This window comes from Pyxicephalus adspersus, chromosome 3 (genome assembly GCF_032062135.1).
Source record: "Pyxicephalus adspersus chromosome 3, UCB_Pads_2.0, whole genome shotgun sequence".
Lineage (NCBI taxonomy): Eukaryota > Metazoa > Chordata > Amphibia > Anura > Pyxicephalidae > Pyxicephalus > Pyxicephalus adspersus.
The window spans coordinates 11,116,176-11,133,994 of NC_092860.1; the positions used below are offsets into that span (position 1 = coordinate 11,116,176).

General features: G+C 42.0%; 1 protein-coding gene across 1 annotated transcript in view; it reads right to left on the reverse strand.

The window, feature by feature from the left end:
• Positions 1 to 12,306: 12,306 nt before the first annotated feature.
• The window catches only part of COX10 (cytochrome c oxidase assembly factor heme A:farnesyltransferase COX10), a 60,402-nt gene continuing 54,889 nt past the window's right edge, over positions 12,307 to 17,819 (reverse strand). Inside the window, exon 7 of the mRNA XM_072403584.1 lies at positions 12,307 to 16,627. Within this exon, the coding sequence (XP_072259685.1) occupies positions 16,218 to 16,627 (410 nt within the window). The 3' untranslated portion in view covers positions 12,307 to 16,217. The remainder of the gene's footprint in view (positions 16,628 to 17,819) is intronic.

Sequence of the window (17,819 nt, forward strand, 5' to 3'; positions counted from 1 at the left end):
ACTCCCTTCTGCCTGCCTGCAGCCTTCACACTCCCATCCATGGCAGGGGGAGGAGAAAACCTGGGACAGGCAAACCTGCTGTCCAATCACAGCTTAGGCTCTCTATGCAAATTAGCCATTTGTTGATAAAGGGCAGCCAGTAAGCTGAGGGAGCCTGGCAGCTGGCTCTGCCTTCTGATTGGCTGTTGATCATATATAGAGCGTGGATGCTGCAAGACTTGATTCAATTGTTGCATGGAGTGAGAGGACAGAGAGCTCATTCAGAGAAGTCTGAAAATAAATATATCAAATGCTCCACTAAAGCGAATCTTTAAATAGTGAGAAACATTCAATTAGTGTGAATATATGAGTGAAAAATAGGCTGAATGCAGAATTGCAGAATTTCTACAAAAACCGAAATCCCTGAAAATTCACTGATGTGCTCCAGTATGGGTTGGATAAAGGAGAGGAGTGAAAGATAAAGGGGGGGAGGCAGATATATTTATCCAGACCCCAAAACAAAAATGTCACATAGCACCCCACTATCCCACCCCGCTGACCCCCAGAGCACTTTCAGCCCATTTACAACATCTACCCAGTGTTTGGTGATTCATTAGGAAGTTGTTCCTATTAAAGTCTATGGAAAGGGTTAAACACCACTAAAATTCCATATGGAGCTGCAGGAAAAAGAAGTTGCAAATGCAGCACCTTCAAACACCTGTGCATGCGGTGACACCATTCCTATATTTCCAGACTTTTTCTCCTTTATATTCCACAAGTGTCAGTAACTTCCTAACCTCGGTGACACCACTCACTTACTGTACTGTATCTATGGAGGAGCAGCAAAGGGTGGAAGATGTTCTGAGGGCCACAAAGATAATTTAGAACAATTTAAATGAGAAGGCATTAAACAGAGGAAGTAATCATCTGAAACTTCCCTGGCAGGATCAAACAGGTTTTATTATACCTGAACCCTTTTAATTGTATATTTAATGGATGAAAGGGGAGCAAATAAGAGAAGTTCATTTTTGGGGTTTACATCAATTTTAGGATCAGTTGTAATTTATGAAGTGAAGGCTCCACGACAGCCACAAGAACAGCCAATCAGAATTAACTTGAACTAAGTCTGAGCTGTTCTGATTGGTTAGTACACATTTTTTTCAATCTTTCTTACCTTCTTCTGTCATTTTAAACCATAACTACTTCCCCCAACTCCATATCTCCCCTCCTATTGTGTGAAACTTCCCCCACCTCCTAGATTGTAAGCTCTTCAGGGCAGGGTCCTCTCCTCCTGTGTCTGTATTCGTCTGTCACTCGCAACCCCTATTTAATGTACAGCGCTGCGTAATATGTTGGTGCTATTTAATAATAATAGTAGAGGTTAATAAATGTCTCATTTCATTAAATGATATCATGTATATGATACAAATCCCCCCATGGTCCCCCAGTACCCCAAGTGACAGATCATCAAAAAAAGCAATATTTAATAACAATTTGCAGCAATAAATTATTTTTTTTCTAACTCATAACTAAACTCATTTATAAGTCGGTGCATTATATACCGCCTGTCCGCAACCATCGTCATCACCGCCGTTCTCCGCTGAGTTTTAATTCAGCTCAGCATGATCAATATTGTTCTCTGTAGAGAGTAAAAAAAAAAGTGAAATAATTTAATGTTGAGATTTTAATCTGAGTAATAAATTCGGGGGCCAGGAAATCCAATAATGAGCCGAATAATTGAAATGAGAGAGAGAAGGAGAGACAATGACTTGTTTGGTAAATGCGGAGGATTTGTATGCAAACTGAGCTTTAAGTGCAGGGGATAAATCGCTCCATTTAATAATTTAGTGCCGAGGTCGGCCCTCTAAGTGAGTTTAGTGCTGGCAATCAATATGCAAAAGGCTTTTTGTTTTTTTTTTTTTGCCCCCATCGCCTTGTTTTTTTTTTTTGTCTTTTCTGTCTCAAGGGCTGGAGAGCTTTTTAAGTTGCAGGCTGGGTGAGTGCAGCTGCCCCACTCAGAAGATGGATGTCTTTAGAAATGTACAATTATTTATCTAACATGTCCATTGAGAAGTGACACGTTCAATATGCTGCATGCATGGGGGGCCAGATCTGAGGACCCGGGGGTGTTTATGGAGAGAGACGAGTATTATATGGCTGGACCCCCTCCTTTCTCTAAAATGTCTATACATATACAAGCAGCACGGTGGCTCAGCAGTTAGCACTTATGCCTTTGCAGCGCTAGGTCCTAGGTCTGAATATTGGCCAGGACATGATCTGCATGGAGTTTGCACATTTTCCCCGTGTCTGAATGGGTTTCCTCCCACATCCCAAAAACAAGCAGTAAGGTTAATTGGCTTCCCCCCAAAATTGAACTTAGACTACATTAATGACGTATGACTATGGTAGGGATATTAGATTGTGATCTCATTTGAGGGACAGCTAGTGACATGACTATGAGCTTTGTACAGCGCTGTGTAATATGATGGCGCTATAAAAATACTGTGTAATAATAATAATACATTGGCTGTATATTGGCCAAATATCTGCAAAGCCTTCTGTTGAGGTTCAGAGCAATAAAATTTGTGGCTGAAAAACCCTAAAACTAAAATAGTTTTATTTGCTCACTTTGATCTTTTAACAATACAATTCAAAGTGTTAAACCCATGTTACCTACCTGTCCCCATTGCCTGTCAGAGTGCCAGCATCTCCGCTATCTTTCTTTCTGATAGATCTTTGGCTACCTTGATTGGCCAGATTGCGGTGACGTATCTGCCGCGTAGGCGTTCATTCCCGGCATGTGCAGGGGAAGCCGGGATTGCTGTGTATTCTGGGACTCCCTGTCCCTTGATATATTTTTGTATGTGAATCAAATATAACACTGGGAGATAATTACTTCATTCCTCACATAAACCGGCAGCATAATATCAGACAAGGGCAGGTAATGGTTTTTGGAACTTTACTGGGGGCAGACAAGGAGCCATTCACCAGGTGAAGGTGAAATCTTTTGGTTTTGTTTCATCTTTAAAAGGAGGTGAATGAGCTGAACAAGATCTTCTGAAAAGGATTTTTCTGAGTTTCTTGTAAGGAAACTTAAAAACACAGTGTGTGTGTTATCTGTCTGCCCCATGATCTCACATCTGTCTATTGGTTTTATCTTTTGTGGGGGGGTTAGTGATTGGGGAGGAAGTTGTACCCCACCAGTAAGTGGACGTAGATTTATTGTGGAGGACAAAACTTTTTAGCTTTAGATGGAATGGAAAGAGTTAATTCTCCCCTTCAACCTTCTCTTCATTCAAAGCGCCCTCCAGCATCCCCTTCATTAACTCTGCCCTCCCCTTCATTAAATTTGGCCCCCAACCTCCCCTTCAATAAATCTGCTCACCCCTTCATTAAATCTGCCCCCCAGCCTTCCCTTTAGTGTTGCACACTTGACTGGCTCCTCTCCTGTACTGAAATTGCTTACTCTGATTTCACCACACACTTACACACTCACACAATGTGCATCAGAACCTGCAGCAAATCAGATAGAGCCCTCCTCATTTCCTGGCTGGAGGATGTCCAGAATCATCTAGCCCCTCCCCATTATGACTTCCATGACCACGCCCCTTTCATTCATTGGCTCCCTATTCTTTTAATCATAGAGGCTCAGCATCACATGTGTTACACAGCTTCCTATTTTCTGGAACAACCCCCTGTTGGCCCCTCCCACAACCATGATCTGCCCACATTGCATGCAGAAGCAAAGAGACCCAGTGATGTCAATGAGTGTGTAATGAAAACAGATTTTATTTATTGTCATTCCATGTAATCAGGGCTGTTAAGAAAAAGAAAATATATAATCAGTGTCTGTCATGGCTTGGTGAATTTTCTGATGGACAGGGTTAAAACTCCTGGCGGGTATACTTTTCCTTTCCCTTGTTACACCCCCCCTCACTTTTTCCTACAGGATATTTTCCTAAAAATAAGGAAATACTCATAGAAGATCCATAAAATATTTTTCTCTTTATAGGTCACATAAAATATCGTATTTGCGGTCACGACAACACAGGAAGCGTCTGTTTTGCGCGCGGGAGCGGCGGCCTCCTTATTTAAACCCATAAACGCGAACACGTTTTATAGTATTTGTGAACGTGACACCACTTTGCAGACAGAAGAAAAATACGTATAAAATAACCACAAAGCGCGTGTTTTCCTAAACCTTTTTCCTTCTTTTTTTCATTGCTGAGGTGAAGGCAGCGACTCGCCGTGAAACGCGCCAGCCTTGCCACTCGGGGGCCAGCAGGATGAATTGCGGTGTTTTTATAACCAGCGCCAGAACCCTGCTGAATATTCATATTATAAAAATGTAAACACTCCGCTGTAAAATAGATGCGCTCCACGCCGTTCCATTAGTGTTAGACAGTTCTATAATTAGATTATGCCGCTTTAATTATTGCGTTTTTATGTCCAGATTGATGAAGCGCTGCTCAGTTTAAATCAAATTACTGGCAGCTTGAAGAGGGAATCCGCACAGATGTTGCTGGCTCGAGCTTTGTAGGGAAGGATTTGGGATACGGGGGCCGGGATCACACCTGGCCACCTCCACCTGCGTTAGGGTCACATGACTGGGCTGATGTTGGCAAATCACCCGTCTGGTCTGTGCAGCCATTACCCCATGCCAAGGGGTGAGGATCATCTCAGGCTGTGCCCTAATGTTATTATTATTAGTATTATTATTATTAATATTAATAAACAGGATTATTATAGCACCAGCATATTACGCAGCGCTGTACATTAAATAGGGGTTGCAAATGACAGGCGAATACAGACAGTGATACAGGAGGAGGAGAGGACCCTGCCCCAAAGAGCTTACAATCCATTGCTATTAGATCTTTTCTTTTTAGATTGCATCTCTGAAATAGCACAGAAAGTCAGCCTGGCAAATTATAAACTAATCATGTATCTAATCTCAAAGCAAAAAATGTCAAATGTTGCAGCTTACTGGTCCATAGATGTGGCATCTGCATTCGTTTTCCTTTTTTCCCTTTATATTTTCCTAGTTATCCCCCCAGTAACACACTTCCTGTCCCGGTGTGACAACACCCACTTACTTTATTGTATGGACCAGCAGCATCGTCACCCTAGGACAGGAAACATGTTAGGAGTACAAAACTTCCTCCCCCTTCATATCCCAATAACATAGAGGGGAGGTGTTCTATAGAGCACCAAGGTAAGTTCATAAGTGGTTCACAAGAACTTTACTTTTCTTTTTCATTTAAAGAAGGGATATAACAATTCCTAACAGACCATAAAAGTTGTGAATAAGTTCAGTAAAGTGGATTTCTATGTCCGTGCACACTGCAAGGGCTATGAAGGGGATAATAAAAGAGCATTCACCTCTGGCATGTGACAGGTTCTCTTTACTAGGACAGATTGACAATAAAGGAGAAAGGTGTTCAGAAACCACAAAAGGAAAAAGATTTTATATATGTATATACAATATATATATATTATATATGTTAAAAATTGTTACAAAAAAGTGAAGATTGTGAATATGGGTGATCAGTGGTGGGCATAGCCGACAGTGGGCCCCTGTGCAGAAATGACATTTTGTGGCCCTTGTGCAGCGGCACACTTTGCACCTCCCTGTGGGCTGTTGAGGCTTCTCTGAGACTTTCTAAACCCCCCACAAACACACTGTAAATCTTTCACACATCCACGTAAAGAAAAACAATACAGCTCTAGAGAGTGAGAGCTCTGTCAATACAGAGGGGGGTTATGGCGGCCATATAACCCCCACACAAAGGGGCATCAGGACAATTAAATGGCCATATTATGTCACTAATTGTCACATGAAGCCACTTTCTCCAGGCTGCCTCTCAGCAGGACTCTTCTCACTTCAAAAGGATGAATGGCTTTCCTTTTGTTACCCCTCCACCTCCCCTGGACACCCTATTGTAACCTTTACTTCTATCCATGGCTCCAGAGCGCCCCCTTTGTGTGCAGGACATACACTGCAGAGGAGGGAGCTGAAAATAGAGTGTGAAAGCAAAGTCTGTGGTGGCTCCATGGTTGAGCCCTATTGCAAAGTCAAAGTCAGTTACCCTACAAAGTATATAAAAAAAAATGTTATATATCTTTTATCCCAACATTAAACAACAATAAAGAGGTTCTGCAACAGGAAGCCCAAAATTTATGGCCAGTGGAATAAAAGAATATTGACTTCAACTCAATGGACAAAGTATGGATAACAGGGATGAATTCAGCTTTGAAAATATTGAATGACCAGGTACGTCCTTATTGCAAATTAGAGAATGTCGATGTCCCTTCAGCAAAATAACATTATTATTATTATTACACAGTATTTATATAGCACCATCATATTACACAGCGCTGTACAAACTCCATGGTCACGTCACTAGCTGTCCCTCAAAGGGCCCTCAAAAGGCTCACAATCCAATGACACTACCTTAGCCATATGACTTTAATGCAGTCTAAGGTCAATTTTGGGGGGAAGCCAATTAACATTGTCTTTATTTATCAGTAAACTTTTTCCCATAGCCTCAACATAGTCCCAAAAGGGAGCAAGGAGATGGTCAGACCACACATTGTACAATGATGTTATTGGAGAGCTATAGTCATGCTTTTCCCATGACCAATCATGTTACATAAAAGTCAGGGTCCCAAAAAATATGATTATTGTGCATATATATCACACATGTTGGAGGAGTTATAACAAAAGCTGAACTTTCTGCATGTTTTCCAGGATCAGCAGGTTTTTTATGTACTCGTCAAAAATGTTCCTAGGCTGAAAAAAAGCTTAAACTTCTTTTCCTCTAGACACAAAGAGTGCCCTCTTGTCCTCTGTAATGACCTTATAGTGAATAATCGGGAGGAGAGTTCTCTATATGGACCATTTATATATTTATACAGGGTGATCATATCCCCCCTTATACGTTTCTTCTCAAGGGAGAATAGATTCAGGTCAGCTAATCTCTCCTCATAGCTGAGCTCCTCCATTCCATTTAGTTGCCCTTCTCTGCACTCTCTCCAATTCCACAATGTCCTTTTTGTGAACTGGTGCCCTAAACCTGGGCCCTAAACTCCATCTCCGCAGTCTATTCCTCTTTTAATACAAGAAAATACTTTACTAGCTTTAGATATTGCAGCTTGGCATTGCATGCTGTTATTAAGTCTATGATCTACCAGATCCTCCATCACAGACCCCCCAAATGTATTTCCCTAGACAGTATGAAGCATGCCTGTTGTTAGCCCCCAAGTGCATAATTTTACATTTATCTATAATAAATGGCATTTGCCACTTGGCTGCCCAATCAAACAGTACATCCAGGTCTGCTAGTAGATTATAGACATCCTGTATGGACATAATTCAATTACATAGTTTGGTGTCATCTGCAAACACAGAAATGATACTTTTAATCCCAAACTATATATCATTTATAAAGATGTTACACAGTAAAGGTCCGTCTATTGGTAAGTTGCTATATTTACATTTTTATTTCTGGAGTTTAGTGATTTTAAACCATAACATATCACAATGTAACACTTCCATCATAAATCCCAAATATTAGGGGTCCCAACACTTTTTTCCAGACAGTAGACAGATCAATGCATTTTATTCCTTTTTGCCCTTAGGGATAACTGTAGATCCAATGACTTCCTGCACAGATACAGCCTAATATTTTACAGCAATTTATCCCACTCCACATACAATAGTTTAAGACCAGCAGGCCCATTTGTGTAATAAAAACTCACTTTACAGATAACACATGGTAATTGGGACAATTGGTCTACAAACACAAAGACAGAATTGTAAGAGTTCTTTAATTTGTTTAAACAACAGCAGTTGATTTTCATTATCCTCTCTTCCTTTATTGTTTCCTCTTCTTTTCTGCAATGTTTGTCTTCCAGCCTAGCTCTCCCTGGAGTCCCGTGCTGTTTGTTTCTGCAGTGAAGTGCTGTGTACACAGAGGGGACCCTCACTATGCAGCCTGGGCCCTGCCCAACATGGCCGCCCTCTTGCTCAGACTCACTAAGCCATGTAATGGGCTGCAGTTGGTTACACATGAATTACCAGGAACAGGGGCTTCCATGTGCAAGGATGAATGTTTGTAATATGTGAAAGGCATGAAGGTGTAAATAGTTTTTTAGGGCACCACAGGTACAGGGTAATATGAACAGTATCATTGCACACACTATTCGGTGACCCCTCGGTGCAGCCAGATGTGGAGGAGACACATCTGCCAAGTGACGGTTATACAATGCATTCATGGAACATAGGAGCAGCTGGGATAGAAGCAGAAATGTGATACGGGCTGGCTTACAAATGGTTAAATGGCGCTGTTAACTCCTCACCTGTCAGTGGTGCAGTGGGTGCTCTCGGACATTCCGCATGCAACTTGGCATGCAGGATGCATTTTGTAACATTTTTTTTCTTACCTACTTATTTTATTAGATCATTTTAAAAAAAAGTGGTGCTGTTGGTTTCTGATTAAGTATTTGATGTTATGGCCCAGGTCAGTAGCTTTGTATAGACCTGGGAGGGGATAGCATCTCTGTCCGTTTTTATTGCGCTAAATGATAAAGCAGTAAAAGTGCCACTTAGCCTGAGACAGTCCAGAATAAAATATAGTGCAATGCAAGTCAATAGGATTTGATGGAGGTGACATTTACTTCAGAGCTACAAATTAAATCAGAAAACTCCTGAAAACCTTAAGAAAATATCATCACAAATTAATAGAAGCTAGTGGAAATATAAAAAAAAATCTAAGATCCAGTCTGTGGGGTTAGAACCCGGGGTATTCTCTCATTCTAGGGGTCCGGAGGTTACCATCAATACCAATCAGTCTGTCACCTTCTAAAGCAATTTCATCTCTAGCCAGTCTAGAGGAATTTAATTTCCTCCTGCATAATACTGTTGTGTGGCTAAGAATAAAGAGAAGGTGGAGAAAATACATGGACACAGCTTGACACAAAACACCCATCATTGGACACATGGACAGACCACAACCAGAAATGGGGACAGGTCACCTCAGGTCACATGGATAGACCACCGCCGGACTGACCATCAATGGACGCTGCTCACCATCATCCATATGGAGTGCCAACTGCTGAACCCAGGAACATGGGCAGACCAACACAGGGCACATAGGTCACCACTGCACCAACCATTGGACACATGAAAAGACCAACACCGGACATGTGGACAAGCATGGACCACTGGACACATGGAGCTCTGGCTACTTAACACAAGGACAGACTTTCATAAGACACATGGAGCACCACTGGACAGATTATCAATGGATACTTCTCACCATCTGACAAATGGAGTGCAAACTCCTGAACCCTGGGACGAACAATCACTGGACACATGGAGCACCACCATTGGATACAGGGAGCTAAAGAGCACTACATGCCAAGACCAAATACTAACAGGCTCACAGAGTGGAAGTAAATGAAGTAATCTCATTACAAAATATTTACCTCTATCTAAGGAGAACCACAGAAACAGCTAAAAATTACCCGGAGACCAAAAATCAGGAATTGACCACTACATGAAAGGAAGCCAATACAAAGAGAAACATGGAGACTTGTTCCTTCTGCCTTGCTGGTTCTCTGCCCTGGCAGCCTTTAATTCTTTGGTCCAGGCCTGGGACAAGTATTAAAAGGAGGAAGTCTGACTTTAATATTTTTTGTCACCTGCATGTTTGTTTTTGGTTAGAGACTCCATAATAAAGCTACAGAGTAATCACCAATGTCAGACATTTGCATTTTTACAACATGGTCAGGCACGGCTTCCCTGGTCTTCCTTTTAGGTCAGGTTATCATCATTTTTTGTCTTCTTCTTGTGTGTGACTTTATTTTTGCATGTCTTTCCATTGTGACTTGCAGAATTAAATTGCTGCTTTTAATTTACAGTAATGCCGGACTGCCAAGTTCTGCACTTGTAGCAGCTGTTGGAAAGGTGCGGAGCTTTTCCAGATAATCCTGACAGTGTTTTCTGTAACCCCTTATAAGCTGGTCGGATACAGGCCATTCCTCTGTGGCTCCTCACCTACATCATTGTCAACTTGATTCTCCAGGATCTCTGACCAATCACATTACACACTGATTGGCAATAAGTCTGGCAGTGGCACTTTTACTGATAAGATAGCGGAGCCCACCCACTGTGTGTTTGAAACCTGGTGTCAAGTCTGTGACCTCAGGTGAACTTTGCCCTTGTCCATAGTGTCTGCCATCTTTCCTTCAGTCTTTTCTGCTTTATTCCCAGTATGAGCTTCAATATATTGGACTGTAACATTACCATATAAAGCATTCCAGATGATGAAAAGTATTGTTATTTATTGTACTGACATATTAATCAGATGCTATTGCTAAGGAGCTTGCACTCTTTTATGCCACCTATGTGCCCCAATGCACTGCGCTCCAGCCGTGAGGGCCGATACTGGGCAGCACTGTGCAGAAGGGACTTCCTGGTTTTAACACACAAAGTCCATCTCTCAGCAGCCAAGACACATCTGTTTGGCCTCTTGTCTCCACACCAGGACCATTAGCATGACAATGGGCCCTTGCTTGTGCCCTAAATGGCAGGTCAGGGAGGATGAAGAGGGCAACCCGGCTAGTGAACTGCCCGGGTTCAACGGAGTGTCAGCAGATGTGTTAACATTGCATGATTGGGATTGGAGGGGGGTGGGATGTGTGTAGAAGATGAAGCTTGGTGGACACCAAAGCTTTACAAAGCTGTTAGATATTTTCTAATACTGTATGATTCAGGGTTAGGCATATCTATCCTCCAGGACAAAAAAACTCATCCACCACACATCACTATTTCATATTGATACAAAGCTTACTAGCTGATGTCTCAAATGCCGACTTACCTAACAATATTCTCACAAAATGATTGGTTTCTGGATGATGTAAGCAATCTGTACATGTGAGGCTACTGTACAGAATAAAAGACCTAATGGAATTGTAAATGTTACTCATGCATAGTGCAGCACACTGGAAAAGACATGTATGCAGGGAAACTTGTATGATGTAAAGACATGTATGATGGGACTGGCTGCGTTTTTATGAATATGAAGCGCCTCGGTGATGTCACCAGTGTCTAGTGATCAGATAAGCTTCAACCTCTTCTGCTGCATCTCTTTGTAGTTCTTTTCATTGGTTTCCATTTCACCTTAGAATCAAATTCAAGCTCCTGTGTTTTGCCTTCAAATCCCTCCATGGTTCTTGTCCAAATTACCTTTCTGACCTGGTAAAAAAAAATACTCCCCTAGCCGATCTCTTTGCTCCTCCAATGACCTGCTAATGACTTCCTCACTAAAAACCTCCTCGCACGTACGGCTCCCATACTTTTCTAGAGCCGCCCCAACTCTCTGGAATGGTCTTCCTTGTCCTATTTGTCTTGCCCTCACTTTCTGCTCCTTTAAAAGAGCACCGAAAACCCATCTTTTCACACTTGCCCACCCATCTTCTTCTGTCTCAATCCCTCACTACTTCCCACCACTACATATTGAAATCTGCTCCTCCTGTGTCTGACACTTGCATTCTATTTAATGTACAGCACTGCGTAATATATGTTGGCGCTCTATAAATACTGTGATGTCACAGGTCTCCAGCGATCTGATAGGCTGCGTTCTCATGAATATTAAGCATCTCAATGATGTCACCGGTCTCTAGTGAATTCTGTATTGTTTTGCAAAGGTATTCAGAGCACTGAAGGGCTTTCTGACCTCATTGTATTTGGCTGGTATCCTGGCAAGTAACAACATCCATAAATGCCAATGTTGGACAATGCGTCCTTGTTAGTTGATGTAGTGTGTAGCATATCTGTCGCTTGTGCTCAGCGGACCATCCTGCTTTCCATTAACACAGCTACAATACATACTCCACTGACTTTCCTGGCATGACAGCTTGGCAGCCGAGCATTATAGCGGTATGCTGGCATAGTCTGCCACCAGGAATACTAATGTATCTGGAAGCAACACCTTCTGTAGTGCCATGGCCTAAGGGCTTCTACATGGACCCAGATGGAGGTGAATTCCGGAGTCACATTCCATACGCTGTGGAAGGAATTCCGGCCAAGAGCCGAATCCCACAATGATGTCTCAGATTAGGATAATAGGGGCTAATGGTCATTTGGAAGAGGATCCAGGAGGAAATATTTAGTGTTTCCTGGATTCAGGATAATGGGATGATTCTCCAATAGTAATGACAGGTAAAGGGTTGGCTGGCACATGAGGACGATCAAATGTGACAATCGTGATCTGCCTACATTACAAACAGATGTGGAATTAGGAAAGACAATGAAGAAATTGCAGCTTGTTTTTTAATCTTTATTGAAATCAACAATGTGAATTAATGACAATATGTAAATAATACAGTATTTCCGAGTGTTTATTCAAGTACAGAAAGCTCAAAGAGTTGTACAGAGATTCCAAAAAGTAAGGCTACTTCACACTGGGAATAATAGATTTGCTTTTATAGCAGATGACCAGAATAAGAGGTGGGGGGAATTCTCCCAATAGGGTCACCAATATGAGGGGTGCCAGATTTTTAGGTCTCTAACTATTGTGAACTTTTTCTGCTGCATTTTCCCCTTATGAGGCAGAAACGTGTGGGCATAACCCATGGGGTGAGCAGAATCAGGGCCAGGAACGCTCCATGGGAGATCTTTCCAAAACTTTTAGGAAACCAAAAAACTCTGCAGATTACACTTTTAGGAAACTGACTTTTTGGAGAGTTGTAGTTCTATAAAGAATTGTTTTTGTTGACCATAGCAACATCACTCATTTTTGTCAGACAGGGGCTTTTGTTGCTGGTGACAAACTGCAAGGGAAGACCTAATGGAAGTGTTCATCAGTGTCCTAAATGCTACAAAACTTCACTTGCTATCAGAGAAAGTAACATATTGCTGGTCCAGTGATAATAAAAGGTAAGTAGGCTGCTGGTGATCCTGTCGCTGCCGAGTTGTACAGGATGGTTCATCGGATGCGGCTTCACCCTGCTGGATCCATACAATGCAGAATATGATTTGCTATAAGACACAAGCTGGTTTGGGATTACATTTATCGATGTGGCTCGGAAATGATTTGCAGTTGCCTTTTGTATGTTTTTGTCCATGAATGCTGATTTCTTGTCTCTTTTCCTAGAATGGTTTGGGAGTATCCAATATTTGTGATCCATCAGGGTTTTTTCTTTTATGTTATTTTGTATAAAATGTTAAAAAAAAAGGCTGGTGAGATCATACGACCAGTAAAATTCTACCGGTAGCTCCACTCACTGCAAGCCTTTGAGGATTCCTCATTGAGATGGATACATTTGTCACTTTCCTTCATAAACTGGACAAGGAGCTCAGTGTGTGAATCTAGAACATTTGTTTCATGGACAGCAAACCATACAATTTGTGTTGATTGGTTGTAGAGTTGGGGTGGGGGGAAATACCATTTACAGTCTCCTTTGGAATTGCTAGAGCTATGAAATATGCCTACTCCATCCATAAACCAGACTGTGGCCCATTGTCCTATATCTGTTGGTGGATCTAAAGAAGATTTTACAGTCGGTGGTGTGTGTGGTTACTGCTATGTTAAATAATTGAGCCCTGATTGGTTTATTTGTGCTAACTCCTCCCACTCCAAAGCACCCTGTTGCAGGGCAATATGCGAATATTAGACCTTACACGGGTACTTAATATATTTTTATTACTAACATGTTTTATGAAGATATTGCTGGGTGAAATGTGTTTTAAAATAAAATATCTGCCCAGACTTCAGCTTTATGTGTTATGTTTTTACATTTACAGATATGTTTTGCTAATCTGGCACAAAAGGACTTGCAGCTTTTCCTAAACCCAGAGACCTCAATGGCAGACAGTTCATAGGACCCGGCTACCCATGTGTGGGATGTAGGTTCAGCAAAGGTAAAGGTAACACCAGCAGATCAGTGCAATGATACTGCTGCTGAAATGGAACCCAAATCTGTTTTTTGGGGGGAAATCTTTCAGCATCTACATTTACTTACCTACGGCTACCAATCCTATTATAGTTCTTGAGGCCAGCAGTCTACGGCTGATTGGTTGCCTTGAGGTAATATAGACAGTATAGACCGAGGATTAGAAATACAGGCGGATCGCTGTCAATGATTTCCAAATGTTATATTGCAGAGGACACAGAAATTCTTATTGTAAACCCTTTAAGTAAGAAAATAAATTTGGCTTAAAAGGAGTCTAAAACCTAAAAAAATATTGTGTGACACTGCACTCCCATTGTTTATAATTTAGTCTTTGTGAATATTAAATATGACGTTTTAGGGGCCGATTTATAAAGCCTGGCATTAGCACTGCATTATTTGCATTTTGTTAGGTTGCTGCAGCTGTGATCAGCTATATTGTGGTTCTACAATTCCAGACTTACAGATCTAAATGGGGTTTCTGTAATTTCAAACCAGTGATACCCGATGGTGACGGCCAGCATGCACTGTATGAGTGTATCACTTCATGATGGCAATTCCAATGTAAGCTGGAGGAACTGTGCCGTTATCACTGGTGTCTGCTTCTCATCACTGCTGGAATAATACTATTGGAAAGCTTTTTTTATCCCTGTGATTCGCTGTTGCATTTTCATATTTCATGGTTGCAAAAACATCACAAACCATGCACTGAGAATTGCAGTGATAACCCTGAGAATGCAAATTCTCCCCGATATTTTTTGTGGTTTTATAAATTAACCTCTTCTACAACCTTGGCAAGCAAATTAAAATGAAGAAATAAATACAAGAACAAAACAGATCACACATTTTCTTCTCTTTCTGTATAGAGGCCGAGTATAGTCTTTTGTTGTTGAATATCGGAGCCAAGGAAATGGAATCCCAAATTCCTCAACTATTGTAGATCTGCCATCATCTCTTCTCATATTCATTGTGTGGGTTGCTGGGTGCACCAATCAAATATTTTATTCTGTATCCATACATTTCTTGTATCAATATATATATACACATACAGATGTGAGTGACTCTGGACCCTGCTGGGCCACATACCACATGGAAATTGTATGGACACAGAATACAGGGATTGAATTTTCTGCATAGATTATTAAAAATAAAGAGCTCAATGATGGGGTGGCATTGTTAAGCTTTAAAGCAAAAGGAGCTTTTCCTTGGTAAAGAGGAAGCCACAATCTTGTTTGGCTCACCAGGCTCCCCATAAAACTTAAATATCTATTTACAGTGTACTGAAACCATATAAAACCAAAAAGAGAAATGTCATATATTACAGATTGTCACTCCTTGTGTCACTCCTTGTGTTGTGGCTGCATTAGTTTTCCTTTTTTTTAGGTTTTTTTTTTACCCTTTTATGTTTACCTGTTGTTAAATACATCCTATCCTTGGGAGAGAAAACCTCATTCACATCTTCCCTCTGTAGCGGATTTATGGAAGATTTGAATGAGCTTCTCACCCTAGGACAGGACTTGAATTTCTAAACTCTCCACATTCTATTTTGAGAAATCTGATACAATTGAGACAAGAATACTGGAATCCTGGCAAGATGTACAATTTATTTCTGCACTTGGTAACATGAAAACTAAGGCACCCACCACACCTGAGGAGAGGTAAGCTGTAACATGTTACAAGTTTGTTTTTGGGGTTAATTAAATTCAAACTTGCAGCAAACAATTTATTGACCATTTATTGTCTATGGAACAATGCGATTGGTGGACACGTGTCCACGTTTTCTGCTAATCAGATTGAACCTTTACCTTCCCAACTAGTACTGTACCAATATCAGCTGGAGTCTGATGCTTCCTAGACCAGATTGTACAATACAGGTTTGTGAGAAGTGATGTGACAATGCGGATGCAATTCATTCACTCAGATGGTGCATCTGCATTTGTCAGCATCATTTCATCGCCTGCAGCCAGATTGGTTCAGTGAATGAGTGTGGCCTTGTCACCATCAATTCGCTTTGTTTATTGGAAAACGTACACAGAGAAGTAGCAGATTGACGCTGCCCATGTGTTCCTGAAATACGGCTCTGTTTACTCTTTCACTCCTTGGAATCAGTGCTGGAGAAGAAAGCTTTGCAGTCCTGATTACTTTCATGTGGCCTTTTCCCTTCTCATGGCCCGGAGGTAGCGGCTTTTCTGCCAATATATGACAAGTCTGATGTGGCCATCATATACAGTATTCTATGTTTGGGGAATGGGTTCAGACCCCGCAGTCCTGTCTTTGTCTCCCTTTCAGCTGGGATCTTTGTCCTCTTTCTCTTTCTTGCCTACCACAGACTTTTTGCAGGTTAACATAAGAAGCAGCAGGGTGGGCAGATGCCACAAGCTACAGAAGAAGAGTTTCCGGGAGCTGTTGCGGTCGGCATCACGGTAGAACCGATACCCCAGGTAGGAGAAGTACAAGTTGATTGGCAGAGAGATGACGGCGAAGTTCCATGTGGTTACATCCAGGGCTGGGGCTAAGGTGGACAGTCCTATGAGAGCTACGCAGTGCCGTAAGGCCACCCGCCGGCACATGTCTGGGTGTGTGACAGACATCATACGATAACCTCCTCGGGAATAATCTTCTCGAAGGTTCCAGCTTAGTGCATTGAAGTGAGGGAACTGCCAGGAATAGAGGATGGCACCTAACAGCAGAGCACCTGGGAGAGAGAGAGAGAGAGAGAGAGAGAGAGAACCATTAGCAAAAAGAGACAAATATTCACAGCATGTCTGCCATGTACCCGTGTCACTGAATCTGCACAATCACCTCTCTGCCCTATTATAAGGATTTTGCTGGGGATTCTTCACCATATGGTCTGCCATTCTCATAGCATAACCCCACCAACCCAGGGACCAACACCCCTCAATGGCCACATAATATTACTCCCAGTGAAGTGGCAGCTTCCATATTTCTACCCAGACAGGTCCCCTTTAAACTGCAGAGTTTCCACACATTAGAGAATAATAAAAGGCGAGTGCAGTATTTATTTAAAATAAAAATGCCAATTGTTTAGAAAGCGGAGTGCTTTAGCAAACTAAATGCCATCCAGAGTTTACAAGAAAGCAGAGTGACTGCACATTTCTTGTACCCCCAGCCTCCTCTCTGTGACTCCAGCCCGTGTCTATAATGAATGCGGCCTGAGGGCACAGCACTCACTATGTCTTATTTACACAGCATATAGAGAGGCCGCACTGATCAGGTCCCAGCGCCGACACAAAGCTGAGAAAATAAATGATTGGGGGAGACTTCATCCTTCATCGTGGCGAGGATGTTTGTTCCTTTGTTATCTAAATAAACCAAACTAACCCCACAGGAAGAGCCCATCTACTGCGGGGGTCCCCCGACATCACGTCACTGTTTACAAGCAAGGTGACAGCTGAGGCTTTCTGCCCCGGAGTGACAGCTAAGAGTTTTATGTGTCACTGAGAGTTGTGTGGGGCAAGATGGATGAGGACATGGGGCACATGGTGCTGAGGGGTGCACATTGCTCATATTCTACCAGGAGTTCTATATACTGCTGGATTGCAAGCTCTTCAGCCTAAGCTGTTCTATGGGGGATCAGGATATTTATCAAATGTTCCAACCAAAGGATCACCCCTGATCCCCTGTGCCTGTGCGGCCTCTGCCCGTATGTAGTCTTCTATGCTCTGTTCTGGTGCATGCAAAATGTGGTGTCCATTTAATTTTATAGGAAGCCCAACGTACAGAGACGGCCCTGGAGAATTTTCAGAGATTTGATCCAGGGGCTGTGCAGTGCTTAGAGAATTTTAGGCGACCTTATGCTTTACAAGAGAACTATAAATTCAAATCTGTTAATTTTTATAGAAAGCAGAGCATCGCGTAATCCCTAA